The sequence below is a fragment of the Hibiscus syriacus genome, unplaced genomic scaffold, assembly GCF_006381635.1.
Source record: "Hibiscus syriacus cultivar Baekdansim isolate YM2019G1 unplaced genomic scaffold, ASM638163v2 tig00012493_pilon, whole genome shotgun sequence".
In the NCBI taxonomy this organism is placed as follows: domain Eukaryota; kingdom Viridiplantae; phylum Streptophyta; class Magnoliopsida; order Malvales; family Malvaceae; genus Hibiscus; species Hibiscus syriacus.
The window spans coordinates 185,682-204,717 of NW_024062284.1; the positions used below are offsets into that span (position 1 = coordinate 185,682).

Consider the following 19,036-nt stretch of genomic DNA (forward strand, 5'->3'; position numbering starts at 1 on the left):
AACTGAAAAGAAACATATCAGAAGAAAGATTGGATATTTTTTATTTAAAAATATTTTTTAAAATTTTGTCTAAAAATAATAAATGTGTACGGTACGTGTCGAATATATGTAATTGTATTTGTATTAATCATGTGAGACGGTGGCAACAACACGCATATATTAACTTTATGTTCAATCACTCAATAAATACATTCTTAAAGTTGTATATTCTTTTTTATTAATGTATGGTGATTACACAGTAATATTCATTCTAAATTCTCTCAACTATTTAACAATGAACGCTCAATCATCCTGTTGTAGCAGCTGGTGCTCGAACACGTGATCTCTAGGAAAATCAATGATTCTTTTAACCACTGAAATAAGTTGATTCTTATAAAGTATTATATTTAAACACTTGAAACCTACATATCTAAATAATGTAAGATTTGAGAAGCTCACGAGGGTGTTAAAATCACACATCATTTAAACATGTGGATTTTCAAGTGTTTAAATATTAGTTTTATTAAATGATTCAACATAAGGGTAATACACATGGGTCCTAATTGTCCCCAATCAAGTATATGTTTGTACGATTACACATTTTCGATATATATCACATGTGTTTATTATTTTCATATAAAATTTGTATTTTTTTTTAAATATTTTTGACTTATTTTTTTTCTTTTCTTTCATTTCAATTTAACCTAGTCGACTTTCACATAAAGACGCGGAATGTTTCTAGCAAAAAACTTCTTCTGTGACATAAATAGAAGGCCCTTCTTATAAAAGTACACATTTATTTACGATATAGAAAATGATGTTGGATGAGAAAATAGTATGAAATAATTGTTAAGTTGGGAATTTATTTTTTATTAGGTGACATTCGAGTAAAACAAAGAACATATGCAGATGCAAAGCTGGTGATGGCCAATTGAGTGGTCTAAATTTAATGATGTTGAAAGTCTTAAATCCGCACTTTTGCCTTCATTTTTTTGGAGGAAGAAAGTTGGAGCAATGCATACCATTCTTTTCTCCATGCCTGATCGATGATTCTTGGTGAGAAAGTAAAGGGGGGGGGGGGAAGAAGTAAAATTACCGAGACAATAATGCCTAAACAGAATCATTGAAAATGTGGTTCGAGCCTGCTTCCATTATTGCAGTGAAACCCTCGCCACTGAGACCATCGGTTTCAGATGGTTCAACATCCGAGTGTTCATCATTGCTTTCGGTCATTAGATGCTTTCAAGAATATTTTTCAAGCACATCAACAATGCTAAGAACACTCATCTTCCAGATGGAGAAAACCACAGTTAACAAAAACATGGAGACCAAGAATCAAACCTCAAATATCAGCAAATATTAAGTACAACAGTTGTAAAACAAAACAGGGTTAAGTCTAACCATGAAATAACTCTGCAAATTTGTCATTTTGGACCCCGCAATCCATCAAGCAGACTCATATATCACAGCAGGAAGTTGAAAACAAGTCGATGATATCTGCATAATCTCTATGAACCTCAAACAGAATACCGATTTCAAATTCTGCTAGTTGTTTTACTAAATTATTCTCAGTAAGTCATAATGTTCACCCCACCTCCTCCCATGTTTCTGCAAAATTCATGAGGAATACAAGTCATCTGGCTATACACTGATCTCTCCGGACTTTCGAACCTCACTTCTCCAACTGTGTCCATCTGATTTTTCATCTCCGGTGTCCATGCTGTCGCCTCCGGTACTCGACATATCTTTAGCTGAACCACTTGAAAGGAGGGGACCATGCGGGGAACCAGACAGTGAAATGCTTGCTTTACTGTGCTCATTGGACTGGTCTTGATCTGAACATAGCTTGTTTCCTTGCCCGGATGGAGAAGCCGGAAGTTTTCGGATATGAAGTCTATATTTCTGCACAAAAACCAAAATCCACACAGAAAATGGGTACCCGGAAAGGGTGATAACAGGAGCAGATTTGATATGTTAAAGACTAACCTGCAAATGGCTTTTCACTTCGTCATTGGTGAGACCTTCAACTTGCATCAATTCTCTAATTTGCTTAGGAGTGGCCACTGTGAAAGAGAAATACATAAACCAATCAGATTTATTAGAAAAACACAGATCCCAAAAGAACTCAATCAGAATATTTCTAAAAAAAAAGAATTTGATTCAGGTATTTTTCTCAAAAGGAAGCAGATTCCAGTTCTTTGATCATTAAAGACAATAAAAAGGATCTTTCAGTTCCAAAAAGGTCTAACCTTGTGAGCCTCCAAGCTGTTGAAGTGCCTCGACAAATCGTCGATGAAGCTCAGGCGACCAGCACCGCCTTTGTTTCCTAGAATTCTGCTGCTGATTTTGTTGTTCCTCGTGTCGGTTATGTGACTTTGTCTGAAACTTGATTTGGTTTTGTTGTGTATATAAAGAAGAGCCTGAACCAATTCGACAACCGCAATTGTTCTTCTTCAAGATACAGGAAGCTAATTCAGAACTTGGGGTCATAAGGGAAAGTCCTGAAATTTTCTTATCAACATATTCCTTAAATGGCACAAAAGCCCCTCCCTTGCTTTTCTTATTACAAAGTTCAATTGGATTCTTAGACAGATCTCCTTCTCCTTGTTCTTCGCTTCTCTGTCAAATCTCAAACCAGAAAGGATCATAACTGTTCCCCCCCACCCCACCCAAAAAAAAAAAGATAAGAGTAAAGAGTAAAAAATAGTTTGGGAATTACCAGTTTCAGCTCTGGAACTGCGTTTGGTTTCTTGCTCTGATCAACGTTGTTGAAATCAGAGTTCCATAGTTGAACCGAACTCATCCAGTTCTTCATATCACCGCCATCGTTCTCCACAGTTTCCTTTCCATTTTCCTCAGTACTTCCCTTCAACCGCAACACTGATCCACCATTCATTTCCTTACACTGTATTTCTTCCTCCTTTAATCTTTGAATCCCTGTAATACCATTCAAAACAAAAAATCAAATTAAACCTCACAGATAAAAGAAAAATCAAATTAAACCTCACAGATAAAAGAAGGGGAAAAACAGAATTGTTTTTTTTAAAGAAAAAACACCTTCTTTGAGAAGAAGCATGCAAAGGGGAAGTTCACGCTTAAAGGCATCAATTTTCTTCATCTCATCTTCCAATCTTTGTATATAATCACCAATCATCGATAATCTCTGAAACCCATCTTTGATCTTGGAAACTTGTTGTAAAAACTCAGATATAGTTTTCGGAACACAAACCAGACTCGAATCCAAACTCAAATCCATTTCTTTTTACAGTTCTATTTTCCTGCTTATCTCTCTTTCTCTAACATTGCCAGGATAGAGATGACAAGGAACAGCCAGAGTCGTGTGTTTTATATGGACATGTAAGAAAGATTCAAGATTCGACGCCTGCTTCTTTTAGCCACAACGGGTCGTCGCGTATTTTAAAGCTACAACACTCGGTGATATAAAACCCTTCGAGTTTTTTAGTTTCCGTACGAACCACGCGGAGAATTGTTAAAAAATATAAATATAAATATAAATTGAAATTTATTTAATCGGAAATGGAAAGTACGGTGTCTTAAGATTCTTAAGGTTAGGTGTGGACTGTGAATTTAATGTGCCCTCGGTTTTAAAAATATTACCATAAAATTAAAACGGTCAATCCACGTATTTTGGATGCTTTCCAATAAGATTTTATTGCTAAATAAGACTTTTTTTTTTACCAATATAAGGTATCTTCCTGTTTTTGGTAGGATGACAAATTGACGAGTAGAGTGCGGATATCCATTCTTTTATCTTTATATCTATTTAATATTTTTAAATTTACCATTCGCTCACCATTCATGATAGGTAAAATTTTTTAAATCCACACCTGCCCACGTGAGAACATTCTCAAATTCATCCCTACACCCACTACCCAACTGAAGACGTAGCCGGCTAAACCTGCATGACAACAACCTTAAGTTATACATAAGCAACAAACATAAAACAAATGCGTCAATTAAGAAACATAATAAAATAAACAATGATTATATGAGTTAAGTATTAACATAGATCTTAAAGTACATAAAACACCATAATAAAAGACATAATTAAAGCCTAGAAACATAAATGACAAACACATAATATTTTTGTTCTTTGGCACACATAAATGACAAACCCTAAAATTATACCTAAATTTATAATGATCTAAAATTTAATGAGTATTTAATGGGCGGGCGGATGTGGGGCGGGCGGATGTGGTGCGGGTAAGGTCTCAAACCTATCACCCGCCCACTACCCGCGACGGATATCACTTTCTAAATTCACACCCACCCACTACCTACTAAAGTTATACCCATCCCCCAATTAAAGCGGGTACGGTACGGAATCCACGAAATTGTACCCGTTTGTCATCCCTAGTTCTTGGAACTTTCCGTCTAATGCTATGGAATGACAAATATGCCCTCCACCAATAATTTTTTTTGATTAAATTGCAGATAAAATAACAAAATATTTATTATTTTACCTTTTAATTTATATTAATATCCTTTGATTCATAATCTTCTAATAAAGATCATAATTGATGAGCGAAAAAAGAAAACCTAAAACTTAAATGAAAAGGGGATAATAATATCCTTTAATTAGCTTTCTCGCCTAAAAGTTCTTCAATAAAAGGCATCCATCATATTATTTTTGTTTGTATGAAGACGCCGCGTATTCATGGGATCTTTTTAATTTGCCGGAAGACACCATGTAATTGTGGGGCCTTCTTCATTATCTGAAGACACCATATAATCGTGGAATCTTCATATTTAGCTTAACGTGTAAAACACCTAATGTCTTTAGGTTGGCACTGTTCAATTCACCTAAGATGAGAAAATAATCTTCGAGATAAATTATATTAGAAATTAAAAAATCACACTTATATTATCTTAACCATTTTGCCAAATTAATGTGCAGTCAATTTATTAAATATATAATAATTTACACATGTCTTATTCAAAATTATGAGATAAGATAACAAATCATCCCTAGGTGCGGTGGCAGGGGTGATAATTTTTTTGTCCGAGAAATCATTGATGTTGTGAATCATGCTTGAAACGTTTGTCATTAAGATCTCATTTATAGTTTGGCTTAGTATTTTTAGATTTAGTATTTATTTTCAAATATATGTTTAAATGTACATAAATTTAATTAAAACATATAATATATGCATAAACATTAATTTTATATTATTATATATACATAAAACATTAATTTTAGTAAAGATACACACAATATTTTGATATTGATTCAATTTGTACATTGTAATAAAATAAACTACATATTTAATCACTCATTTATTCCCATAGTTCCATTTTGGTTCAATTGTTTTTTTCCAAACCATACATAATGTTATGTTTTGATTCTATTTTGGCCACCTGTCGTTAAAGTTTTAATCAGATATTATCATATCATCATTGAAAAAAATAAAAGAATTATCAAGTCGACAACTCTTGCTATTTTTTAACTACGGACGATCAAAACGAAATTAAAACGTAATATTAAATATAATTTTAAAAAATTAATGAACTAAAATAGAACGATAAAAATATATGTGTAACTAAATATGTAGTTTACCCCTTTTATATATAATTTTTTAATAATTGGTTGTTATAAATAAAAAAAAACAGTAATTAATAGTTGACAAGCAAGAAGTAAAAGATAGAGAAGGTTGTCTTCTGGTGTGTTTGACAATAACATTTTTTGCACTGTAGAGATAATGATAAAAGAAAAAACAAGGTGTCAGAGGCATGTGAAAGATTCTTTTGACAATGCAATTATATTTGATTGTTATTTTTTAGAATAAATAAATGGATGGATAAAGAGAATCGGTCAGATTATTTTGTTCTTACCCGTCCATTAGAAGGAATCGTGTCTTCCAGCAATTAAGCAGAATTCATTGGTTTCTCTTCTCTCTTTTGATTTTTTTTTTCAGATTCCTTCGTTTCACGACCGACAAAACCCTCCGTTTTTCTTCATCTTTTTAATGTATTCAAATGTTATGGACGCCTTAATATAGTTCGGTTCAGTTGGGTCAAATTTGAATAATCAAAGATTACCGACTCATTACTTTATGGTTAAAATATACTCGAGTAAAATATAAAAATAGTCTTTCGGACTATAAGATTCTATTTTGTTGAATCTTTCGATTATTAAAAATTATAAAATGGTCATCCGATTATTCATATGTTATAAACTCATCATTTTTTATGTTAAAAATTTTACGATCGTCTGAGCTGTATGTTAACATACTGAATGAGATGTGATAATCGTTTGAGATTTTGGGATCAAGATTTTTTATATTCCATTCAACAGGTTAACGTCCAGCTTTGGTTGCCATCAATTTTTAACAAGAAATGACGAGTTTAGAATATATACTCATATGATCATTTTGTAATTTTTAATAGTCAAGAGACTAAACAAGTCAACACCCTATAGTTAAGCGACCATCTAATAGTCAAGTGACTTAACAAAGTAACATCCTATAGTCGGATCATTTGTATACTTTACCCTAAACTAAAAATATATTATTATTGATAAAATATTAATTTTATTGAGCAAACTGTTGGGATATTCGATGAGGCTTAAAGAACAATCGAATGATTTGCCAAGAGAGGGTGAATTATCTTTTGAGTTTAGGAAGTAAACAGTATAAAAGATAGACAATTTGCACAATGATTTATAGTGGTTCGACTTCTCAACCAAATCTACATCCACTACTTAAGCTTCTCACTTAGGATTTTCTAACAAATTCAATAATTTGTTCTTTCTTTTTCACATGATAAAGAGATAACTTTTACAACTCCCTAGTTTTTCAATGGCTAAACTAGAATCACTCTTCTTTACAAAAAAGAATAAAGATGTAAACAAAAAAAACTCACAAGGTAGGTGTTTACAAAAAAATAAGTTCACTAAAACACTAATATTTACAAGAGAAAGAAAAATAAGAGTAAAAAGTTTTTCTATTAAATAAGAGTAAAAAGTTTTTCTATTGTGTTTTATTGCTTGGATATGTGTTTTAACCCATCTTCAAGTGTCCTCAACTTGTTTTTATATGTTGGACTGTGTTTGTGGCTGTTTCTAGCCATTGGGGATAATTTTTCTGCAAAATAAAATTGCTCAGTACAGGGAGTATCGATACTCTTTTAATGAGTATCAATACTACCTTTTAATTTTTAAATAAACTAGTTGTTACTAGCCATTGAGCCTTGACTAATATCGATACTATGATTATGGTATCTATACTATTGTGTAAAGTAGTATCGGTACCCCCATGAGTATCAATACATATTTTACATTATGAAATTTGAGCAATTTGGAAAACAATAGGTAGTATCGGTACTACCTAAAGAGTATCGATACTTCTCTTACCTTTGGTATCGGTACCACATGAACAATATCGGTACTGTTCATGTAGTATCAATGTTGTAAGAACAATATCGGTATTACAAACATTGAAAAACAATTTTGTGCTCAAATGCTAGTTTAATGGACTTTTAATTATTTTTGAAAACTTTTGAAAACTTTGAACAAATTCAATAAAGTTCAAAAACATTTTGCCTTAATTTGTTATATCAAAATATTATAAAACATAGTTTAACAATCTCTCCCTTTTTAATATAACAAAACATTTGAAAAATTGTTTTTGGCAAAACTCCCCCTTAATAAATCATTTCTTGAAAAAGAGAAATATTTGAAAAATATTAAAGCTCTCCCTTTTTCATTCTTGAAATTGATTTTTTTTCAAACCCATTATTCTCTCCCTTTTTGTTATATCAAACATAATTAAACTTTAAAGTTCAAAAATAACTGTAACACCCCTAACCCGTACCCGACCCGAGTACGAGTCCGAGATGTGACATTACCTTTTTAAAATAATTTTCCTTATAAAATAACAAAATATTTGAACTTATTTTAGGAAAATAAGATAATATATTATTAAATTATATTCAGTATAAAATTTTGAGGTAAAAAAAATGTATTTGCGAACAATAAAATACGTATAAACAATAATCTGCTACAATACCGTAAACAGTAACCTGCTACAATACCCGAAATGTTAAATTTTCCAGTTTACAAATAGGGAATCGATTCCCCTGCTACAGGGAACCGATTCCCCTGCTACAATACTGCTACAGTACTTCCGTAAAAATATACATAAAATTCGTAAAAATTCAACCGTTCATTACTATACACTTACATAATTACATTCAAAACATTAGAAAAGTCGATCAGAGTGTTCGTAACTAACAACTTATTACATGCCAACATACTTTATACAACTAAAATACATACTTTGTTGTTTACTTCTGATTTGATCCCCTAATGATGGTATGCTGCGTTGCTGCTCTTAAGATCGATCTTCTTACTTTTCTGTACCTACGTGTAAATCACTTACACGCTAAGTCATAGACTTAGTGAGGCATATAAATATAATGATGATGTATTCCTTATAAATATGAACATGTGATCTATCCATTCAATGATATAACATATAACAATAATAATGCAATTACCTTTGATAACATTCTATAAGCCCATGTACATTACTGAGAACTCAAGGTATTCGAATACATTGAGGTTATGCACTATTGCTATCACCACAACTCGTATAAGTCCCACTGAGTGACATATGAAATTTGTCCCGAATGACCTGTGAATATGTCCCGAAGGACCTATGAGTTGTCCCGAAGGACCTATGAAACCCTCGACTCTTGGCATGCCGACTATACCTATAGCTCTCATATCGTATACTATGGGCATCATTCTTATATTTCATATGTTCATGTGCTCATGTCACTTATCATATCACATATACATTTGAATTTATTCACATATATCATTTATCAAATCATATGAGCATCTATACCTTATGCATGTATCATAATAATTATCATGTATGCATGTTCATAATTATTGTTCTATAAAAATCAACATATGATTAGACTTATCACAAGTCTTATTCCATTGTACTACCCTTTAAATAGGCACTCACCTTGGCCTCGCTTTCGTTATTTCAATCCTAACTCTTCGATTGTTCCGGAATAGAATTACGTTTTATATCTACATAAACATAATTTTCAAGATATTTATCAGAAGTCTAACCCTTGTAATTTGATACTAACAACTTAAACTAATTTAATAAACCAAACTTCAACATTTTCTTTTAGGGGGAATCGATTCCCCCCAGGGGGTATCGGTTCCCTCTGCATAATCTGAAATTTTATTGTTCAAACCCGAAAATCACCAATTTTTCACTAAATTTTCCCATACAAAGTTCCTTTCATACTATCAAACTTAACTACAACCATTTTAACTTACTTCTATCAAATCCACACTTTATTATTTCCAAAACTTCATTCAAATTCTTAAAACCAAGAATAATACCCAAATTTCAAACATGTTATTAATCAATTCTAACACTCCATATTCCTTAATTAACTTATTGACAAGTCAAAAATCTTATTCAAACTTCAAAAACTCATCCATATCAAAATTTCATCTAAAAACCCATTTTTCAAATCTATCTCTAAAACATTTATCTTGTTGTTTTAGAACAAATTAAGCTTTCCTTAAGCTTAATTAACACCCAAAGAATCAAAACCCTCTTTAAAATTCCAGAAATTAACCATAAAAATCAAACTTACCTTTGTAGCCAAAGCCAACGTGAAGAAGAGGAAAACAAGGAGAAGAAGAGAAAATGAACTCTTGAACAAATTTTGCCTTCCTATCCTCTTCCACGTGGGTTAATATAAACCCATCCAAAATTTTAATTATTTTTCCTTATAAATGACCATTTTGTCCTTTAATTCATTTCATATTTACTAACAATTATTTTTAAACTATTTAATTATTCTACTTTAATCACCAAATTCTGATTTTTTATAATTTAGTCACTAACCCGTTATTTGGGATATTACAATTCTCTCCCCCTTAAGAAAATTCGTCCTCAAATTTTCATTGCACGAATAAATGGGGGTATTGATGTCGCATATCTTCTTCACGTTCCCACGTTGCTTCTTTTACTTTATGATTTCTTCATAGCACTTTGACCAAAGGAATAGTCTTATTCCTTAGTTGTTTCACTTCGTGAGCTAATATTTGAACAGGTTCTTCCTCATAAGTCAAGTCAGGTTGAACATCAATCTCTTCTGGTGTCATGATATGAGAGGGATCAGATCTATATCTTCGAAGCATTGAAACGTGAAAGTCATCATGTATCTTTTCCATCTCAGGTGGTAAAGCTAGCTGATAGGCTACAGGTCCTACTCTCTTTACAATCTCATATGGTCCAATAAATCGAGGACTCAATTTTCCTTTTCGACCAAATCTCAACACCTTCTTCCATGGAGACACTTTTAAAAACACTTTATCTCCAACTTGAAACTCAATTTCTTTCCTTTTTAGATCTGCATATGATTTCTGTCTGTCTGCTGCAGCTTTGAGATTACTCTGAATTATTTGGACCTTTTCTTCTACTTCCTGAATCAACTCAGGACCAAGCACTTCTTTATCTTTGAGCTCGTACCAGTTCAAAGGCGTACGACACTTTCTTCCGTAAAGAGCTTCGTAGGGAACCATTTTAATACTCGACTGATAGCTGTTGTTGTAAGCGAATTCAGCAAGTGGCAAATATTTTTCCCATGATCCTTTGAATTCAATTACACAAGCTCTTAACATGTCCTCTAAAATTTGAATAGTCCGTTCGGATTGTCCATCGGTCTGAGGATGAAATGATATGCTGAAATTTAATCGAGTTCCTAATGCTCCATGCAATGACTACTAAAATCTTGAAGTAAATCGAGGATCTCGATCAGAAACTATAGAAACAGGTACACCATGCAACCATATAATCTCTTGGATGTACAACTCAGCATACTTATCCATGGAGAAATTAGTCCGTACCGAAATAAAATGGGCTGACTTAGTCAACCTATCTACAATCACCCAAATTGAATCTCTTTTGTTTGGAGTTACAGGTAATCCCGTTACAAAATCCATCGTTATGTTATCCCATTTCCACTGAGGAATCGTCATTAGTTGCAATAATCCTGACGGAACCTGATGCTCAGCTTTGACTTGTTGACAAGTCAAACATTTGGACACAAATTCTGTAATGTCTTTCTTCATTCCTGGCCACCAATATCGACTCTTGAGGTCCATATATATTTTGTTTCCTCCTGGGTGCATCGTTAATGGACTACAGTGAGCTTCCGTTAATACATCATTCTTTAACTCATCATTATTTGGAATTACTATCCTCCCTTGATAATATAGGTTCCCATCAGCTTTCATCTCATAATCTGTACACTCTCCATTCCTTATTTGTTGTAGCTTCTTTGAACACTTTTCATCCCTAGCTTGCAATTCTTTAATTCTATCTAGCCATGATGGCTTGAGAGTCAATTCAGCACAAATAACACTATCTTCACTTAATGATAATCTAGCATCCATAGCTCGTAGAACTGCAAATGTATTTCGACTTAAGGCATCCACTACCACATTTACTTTTCCCGGATGGAAATCGATCACAACATCATAATCCTTGAGAAATTCCACCCATCTTCTCTGTCTTAAATTCAACTCTTTCTGAGTCATCAAGTACTTTAAACTCTTGTGATCTGTATATAAATAACATCTTTCACCATACAAGTAGTGACGCCAAATCTTAAGAGCAAATACTACTGCAGCCATCTCCAAATCATGCGTTGGATAGTTTTTCTCATGTGACTTCAATTGTCTTGACGCATATGCCACCACTTTGCCTTCTTGCATCAACACACATCCCAAGCTATTATGGGACGCATCACTATAAACCACAAAATTCTTTTCAGACTCAGGTTAAACCAACACATGAGCTTCTGTCAAAATCTTCTTTAAATTTTCAAAACTTTCCTAACATTCTGGAGTCCAAGCAAATTTTACCTCTTTCCTCAATAACTTGGTTAGGGGTAATGCTATTATCGAAAAGTTTTTAACGAATCTTCGGTAATAACCAGCTAACCCCAGAAAACTCTGAACTTCTGACACATTCTTTGGAACTTCCCATTCTAAAATAGCTTTAATCTTTTGGGGATCCACTCGAATTCCTTCTGCATAAATCACATGTCCAAGGAAAGTCACTTCCTTCAACCAGAATTCACATTTGGAGAGTTTGGCATAAAGCTTCTTTTCTCTCAAAATATGTAACACCTTCTTCAAGTGTGAACTATGTTCTTCTTTGGACTTTGAATACACGAGAATATCGTCAATAAATACCACCACAAATTGATCCAAATAGGGTTGGAATATTCTGTTCATGAGATCCATGAAAGCAGCTGGTGCATTAGTAACTCCAAACGGCATCACAATAAACTCATAGTGACCATATCTCGTTCTAAATGCCGTATTTGGGATGTCTTTGTCTTGAATCTTTAATTGATGATAACCAGAACGTAAATCAATTTTCGAGAACACTGAAGCTCCTTTTAATTAATCAAACAGATCGTTAATTCGGGGAAGTGGATATTTGTTCTTGATGGTCACCTTATTAAGCTGTCTATAATCAATGCAAAGACGCATTGATCCATCCTTCTTTTTGACGAACAACACCGGAGCTCCCCACGGTGAGACACTTGGTCTTATAAATCCTTTATCTAACAACTCTTTTAACTGTATCTTTAACTCTTGCAATTCTTTTGGAGCCATTCTGTATGGAGCCATAGTAATAGGCGCAGTTCCAGGCATTATTTCAATCTGGAATTCTACCTCTCTGTTTGGAGGCAAACCTGGTAATTCTGCAGGAAATATATCGGGAAACTCTGTGACTATAGGAATTTCTTCAATTCTTTTCTCCTTGGTTCTAATATCCAACACATTAGCAATGAACCCTTGACATCCCTGTAGCAGTAACTTCTTTGTCATTATCGCGGAGATTACATTTGCCAATGGATTCCACCCTTCACTAAACACCACGACTTCTACCCCTTCTGGACTTTTCAACGTTACTCTTTTCAATCTACAATCCACATTCCCATAATAACGAAACAACCAATCCATTCCCAGTATCACTTCAAATTCATCGAAGGGTAATTCCATCAAATTAGCAGGGAATTCAATTTCCTGAATCCGTATGGGACATCCTCGATATACCAAATTCACACTAGCACTATGCCCTAATGGATTTGTCACTATTACTTCATTATTAGTGGCTTCTAGCGGAATGTTCAGTTCTCTAACTAACTTTCTATTAATGTATGAGTATGTAGACCCCGGATCAATCAATACCATAACATGTTTATCAAACAGTAAAAAGGTACCTGTTATTATCTCTGGATCATCCCGGTCTTCATTGGTTTTGAGATTATACACCCGAGCATTAGAGAGAACTTCCTGCTGAGTAGAGGATTCATGTTGAGTTCTACCTCTTCCTCTACCCCGTCCCCTTTGGGACATTGAAGCAGACCTCTCATGTGGAACAGACTCTTCTACCCTCAAAGGACAGTCTCTCATAAAATGTCATGTTTCCCTACATCGAAAATAAGCTCCTGTTTTAACTCTGCATATTCCACTATGGTTTCTTCCACATATCTGACACTGCCCAACTTGACTCTGTTGTGCTCGCCTATCACCAGTCCCCACAGATTGAGTTCGTCTAGCTCTTTCCTGATTCGATCCTCTAGCAGAGGATGCCACTGATTCAGAGCTTGTTTGATATCGAAAACCAAAATCTCTACCTCTCTTTGGTAGTGTAGAGCTTGATGAAGCTCCAGTTCTTTTGGATGGTAGAGCTCTCTGCTCCCCAAACCGTTCATTCTGCGCTCTCTCTAGAGCTTTAGCATGATTTACTACTTCTTGGAATGAGGACAGATTCAATACAATCAACATTTCTTTTAGCCTTGGACGCAAGCCCTCAACAAACCACTCACATGAATCTTTCTCTGTAGGCACCAACTCTGCCGCAAAGCGACTTAACTTATTAAATTCGCACTCATACTCATATATAGTGCGATTCATTTGTTTCAAATTTAAAAATTCTTGCTTCATTTGCTTGATGAATTGGTCTCCTATATACTTATGCCGAAACTCTTCCAGGAACAGAGACCATGTCACTTGATCACTGGTCATCCTCAAAGTGACATTTATCCACCAAATTCTCGCTTGCCCACGAAGCAAAGAGACCACCCCGTCCAACTTCTCCACATCAGAACAGTGGAGTCCTTCTAACATAATTTTCACATCATTAAGCCAAAGGTCCGCAGCAACAGGACCTTCCTCGGCTTCACCTTTAAACTCTGGAGCTCCTAAACCCTTCATCTCCTTTGCAACATTCATTTTTGGAGTTGAAGTAACAGGAGGTTGGAAACGCGTCAATACTGCATCTAACGTTCTAAAGAACATATCTTGATCAGCTACAGGCACTCTAGAAGGTGTCTGTTCTTCACCTTGCCTGGCCAGGGCAGGTGAATTACTACTTTCAGCGGGTTGATCATCTCCCACTTGACTTCGAGAACTATCATGTCCGGACATCTATTAAAAATAAACATATCATTCTATTAGCAAAACAACATACTCATTACCATACCAGATCAGAAGTTTTAACTATTTTGTTGGCATGTATACATTATAAAATACTATAGACTCCGATTTATGCCAAGAATCGACTAAACCTTGCTCTGATGCCATTAAATGTAACACCCCTAACCCGCACCTGACCCGAGTCCGAGTCCGAGATGTGACATTACCTTTTTAAAATAATTTTCCTTATAAAATAACAAAATATTTGAACTTATTTTAGGAAAATAAGATAATATATTATTAAATTATATTCAGTATAAAATTTTGAGGTAAAAAAAATGTATTTGCGAACAATAAAATACGTATAAACAATAATCTGCTACAGTACCGTGAACAGTAACCTGCTACAGTACCCGAAATGTTAAATTTTCCAGTTTACAAATAGGGAATCGATTCCCCTGCTACAGGGAACCGATTCCCCTGCTATAGTACTGCTACAGTACTTCCGTAAAAATATACATAAAATTCGTAAAAATTCAACCATTCATTACTATACACTTACATAATTACATTCAAAACATTAGAAAAGTCGATCAGAGTGTTCGTAACTAACAACTTATTACATGCCAACATACTTTATACAACTAAAATACATACTTTGTTGTTTACTTCTGATTTGATCCCCTAATGATGGTATGCTGCGTTGCTGCTCTTAAGATCGATCTTCTTACTTTTCTGTACCTACGTGTAAATCACTTACACGCTAAGTCATAGACTTAGTGAGGCATATAAATATAATGATGATGTATTCCTTATAAATATGAACATGTGATCTATCCATTCAATGATATAACATATAACAATAATAATGCAATTACCTTTGATAACATTCTATAAGCCCATGTACATTACTGAGAACTCAAAGTATTCGAGTACATTGAGGTTGTGCACTATTGCTGTCACCACAACTTGTATAAGTCCCACTGAGTGGCATATGAAATTTGTCCCGAAGGACCTGTGAATATGTCCCGAAGGACCTATGAGTTGTCCCGAAGGACCTATGAAACCCTCGACTCTTGGCATGCCAACTATATCTATAGCTCTCATATCGTATACTATGGGCATCATTCTTATATTTCATATGTTCATGTACTCATGTCACTTATCATATCACATATACATTTGAATTTATTCACATATATCATTTATCAAATCATATGAGCATATATACCTTATGCATGTATCATAATAATTATCATGTATGCATGTTCATAACTATTTTTCTATAAAAATCAACATAGGATTAGACTTATCACAAGTCTTATTCCATTGTACTACCCTTAAAATAGGCACTCACCTTGGCCTCGCTTTCGTTGTTTCAATCCTAACTCTTCGATTGTTCCGGAATAGAATTACGTTTTATATCTACATAAACATAATTTTCAAGATATTTATCAGAAGTCTAACCCTTGTAATTTGATACTAACAACTTAAACTAATTTAATAAACCAAACTTTAACATTTTCTTTTAGGGGGAATCGATTCCCCCTAGGGGGTATCGGTTCCCTCTGTATAATCTGAAATTTTACTGTTCAAACCCGAAAATCACCAATTCTTCACTAAATTTTCCCATACAAAGTTCCTTTCATACTATCGAACTTAACTACAACCATTTTAACTTACTTCTATCAAATCCACACTTTATTATTTCCAAAACTTCATTCAAATTCTTAAAACCAAGAATCATACCCAAATTTCAAACATGTTATTAATCAATTCTAACACTCCATATTCCTTAATTAACTTATTGACAAGTCAAAAATCTTATTCAAACTTCAAAAACTCATCCATATCAAAATTTCATCTAAAAACCCATTTTTCAAATCTATCTCTAAAACATTTATCTTGTTGTTTTAGAACAAATTAAGCTTTCCTTAAGCTTAATTAACACCCAAAGAATCAAAACCCTCTTTAAAATTCCAGAAATTAACCATAAAAATCAAACTTACCTTTGTAGCCAAAGCCAACGTGAAGAAGAGGAAAACAAGGAGAAGAAGAGAAAATGAACTCTTGAACAAATTTTGCCTTCCTATCATCTTCCACGTGGGTTAATATAAACCCATCCAAATTTTTAATTATTTTTCCTTATAAATGACCATTTTGTCCTTTAATTCATTTCATATTTACTAATAATTATTTTTAAACTATTTAATTATTCTACTTTAATCACCAAATTCTGAATTTTTACAATTTAGTCACTAACCCGTTATTTGGGATATTACAATAACAATGGAGAGTAAGTGGTAAATTTGACATTAAAATCATTTGAAAAATCAAAACTCCCTCTCAATAAATGCATTCTAAACAAAAAAAAAATTGACTCTAAAAGCTTGACACTTAAAAAAATTGAATTTCAACAAAGATAAACAAACATGTTAGTAGTACATGAAATTCAATATATCCAATTCTAAAATACTTTATGCAATACTAATTGTTGTATTTAAGTGCATGTGCATAAAACTATTAAAAATGTTATGCATTTGAAAAATTGATATTAATTGTTAAAGAGATATCATTTGCAATAAATCACATACGTAAACATTTAAATTAATGTCAAAAATTTAAAATTTGTAAAATCAAGGCATTAAAACCAATTTTGACAAAAAATCATTATGATGAACAAAAAAATATGAAAAATCATTAAAACTTTAGAAAATGTTCATCATAATATAATTTCAACATACATGAGATAGAAAACATAAAATTATTTAAAACCAAAACTCATGCAATCATAAAAACTAATGAGAAACCAAATATGCAATATAATCTAAATAAGCTTAGAGGTTACCCATTCCATATCAAGTGTGGTAGAGCATTTGAGTATTTCCACTTTCATCACCATTGCTCTCACACACCTACAAGAGACATTTAATTGGATTTTAGTATCCAAATTGCTTTTGGATCCTTGAACGTTAGTTTCAATGTCTCTAATTCCTTTAGGATTCCACACTTGTTTAATTTTAAAACATTTTCTTTTCTTTAAAGGACAAGTATGTTCCTTATGACCATGAAAATGACAATGTGAGCATTTTTTTTCCAATTTTAAATATGATGAATTGGTTTGAGAAATTAATTCTTTTTCTTTTGCTAAGCTCTCAAGCTTAACTTTCAAATCAAAATTTTCTTTTTCTAAATCATTGATTTTGATTTTTGAAAACTCTAAATCATTTTTCAAAGTTTCATTTTGTTTTTCAAAATCAACTTTTGCTTTCAAAATCAAATCATTTTAAACTTGAAAATTTGAAATTAATTTCTTATATTTGGAATTCATGGTCTCAAATTCCAAATAAAACTCATCATAGGCAACTTGTAACTCATTAAAAGAATAATAATTTGATTCACTAGAGCTAGAAGTTACCATTGAATCTTCTTCGATGGCCATGAGGCATAGGTTGGTTTCTTCATCTACATCATTGGAGTCATCTCCATCACTCCAAGTCGTCACAAATGTATTTTTCTTACTTGATCCCTTTTTTTAGGAGAAGACAATCATTCTTGACATGACCTGTTCTTTGATATTCGAAGCACACCAGGGGACATTTCTTTTTCCTTGAACCATGTTTCATTTCCTTAGAAGTTATGAATCTATTCAATCTTTTGAAGAGCTTGACCATATATTCTTTATCATCATCATCTTCATCCACCTCTTCACTTGCATCTTGATCACTCTCATTGGTGGATTTGAAGGTAATGTCTACCTCCTTTACCATCAACTCATGAGTGAGAAGAGAACCAATAAGATAATTAAGAGTGAGAGATTTTAGGTTATTAGATCGCCGTCTTCTTCGATTGCCAAGACTTTGAAAGAGAATAAATCATATTCCTCACAAGCTTCTTATTAGAGATAACTTCTCCAAATCCCTTGAGACTGTTGACAATCACGAAAAAATCTATCCATCATAGCTTTGATGTCTTCATTCGAGTTCATCTTGAAATTCTCATAACTATGGTTGAGAAGACTGATTTTGGTTTCTTTCACTTCATTGGTTCCTTCATGAGTGACTTGGAACATGTCCCAAATCTCCTTGGCATTAGAACAAAATGAAACTCTTCCATATTCATCTAGGCCTAATGTAAAAAATAGAATGTGCATAACCTTTGCATTGAGTTGGAACTTCTTCTTCTCTCTATCACTTCAATCATCCATCTCATCGGTTGGAATGGAGTATCAGTTAATGATTGAGTTCCAAGCTCCTAGATCGTTGGCTTGAATGAAGAGCGTCATCATATGCTTCCAATAGTCATAATCTACTCCATTGAAATAAGGTGACTTGTTGATCGGTTGAGAGTTTTCAATGTAGTAAGAGCCGGAGGTCGAAGCCATATTCTCTGTTGCGTTAAGAATCAGTAGAGCTTCTTCAAGGATCGTCTCAAGGTTGTTAAACATTCTAACGAGTCAAGCTCTAATACAAATTGTTGAGATATTTAATGAAACTCAAATATCAACTAAATGATTTGCGAAGAGGGGGTAAATTGGCTTTTTGAGTTTAATGAGTAAGG

The 19,036-nt window shown here is 33.3% G+C and overlaps 1 protein-coding gene and 1 long non-coding RNA gene across 3 annotated transcripts; both read right to left on the reverse strand.

Moving 5' to 3' along the window:
- Positions 1–1,545: 1,545 nt before the first annotated feature.
- LOC120205508 (transcription factor HHO5-like) lies at positions 1,546–11,883 on the reverse strand. 2 transcript variants are annotated; one of them, XM_039205356.1, is made up of 6 exons: positions 11,872–11,883; positions 3,073–3,273; positions 2,699–2,916; positions 2,229–2,598; positions 1,966–2,042; positions 1,546–1,881 (listed from the first exon to the last, which is right to left on the reverse strand). In XM_039205356.1, the coding sequence occupies exons 2-6, from the start codon at positions 3,233–3,235 to the stop codon at positions 1,621–1,623; spliced, it is 1,089 nt and encodes a 362-aa protein (XP_039061287.1). In that variant the 5' UTR covers positions 3,236–3,273; positions 11,872–11,883; the 3' UTR covers positions 1,546–1,620. The 2 variants fall into 2 exon arrangements, with proteins under 2 accessions (XP_039061287.1, XP_039061286.1); XM_039205355.1 differs by having other exon boundaries at positions 1,547–1,881; positions 3,037–3,273.
- Positions 11,884–12,802: 919 nt separating this feature from the next.
- Positions 12,803–15,874, reverse strand: LOC120205490. Its single transcript, XR_005524035.1, has 4 exons — positions 15,834–15,874; positions 15,134–15,217; positions 13,881–13,882; positions 12,803–12,814 (listed from the first exon to the last, which is right to left on the reverse strand). It is a non-coding gene; the product is annotated as an uncharacterized LOC120205490 (long non-coding RNA).
- Between the last annotated feature and the right edge of the window lie 3,162 nt (positions 15,875–19,036).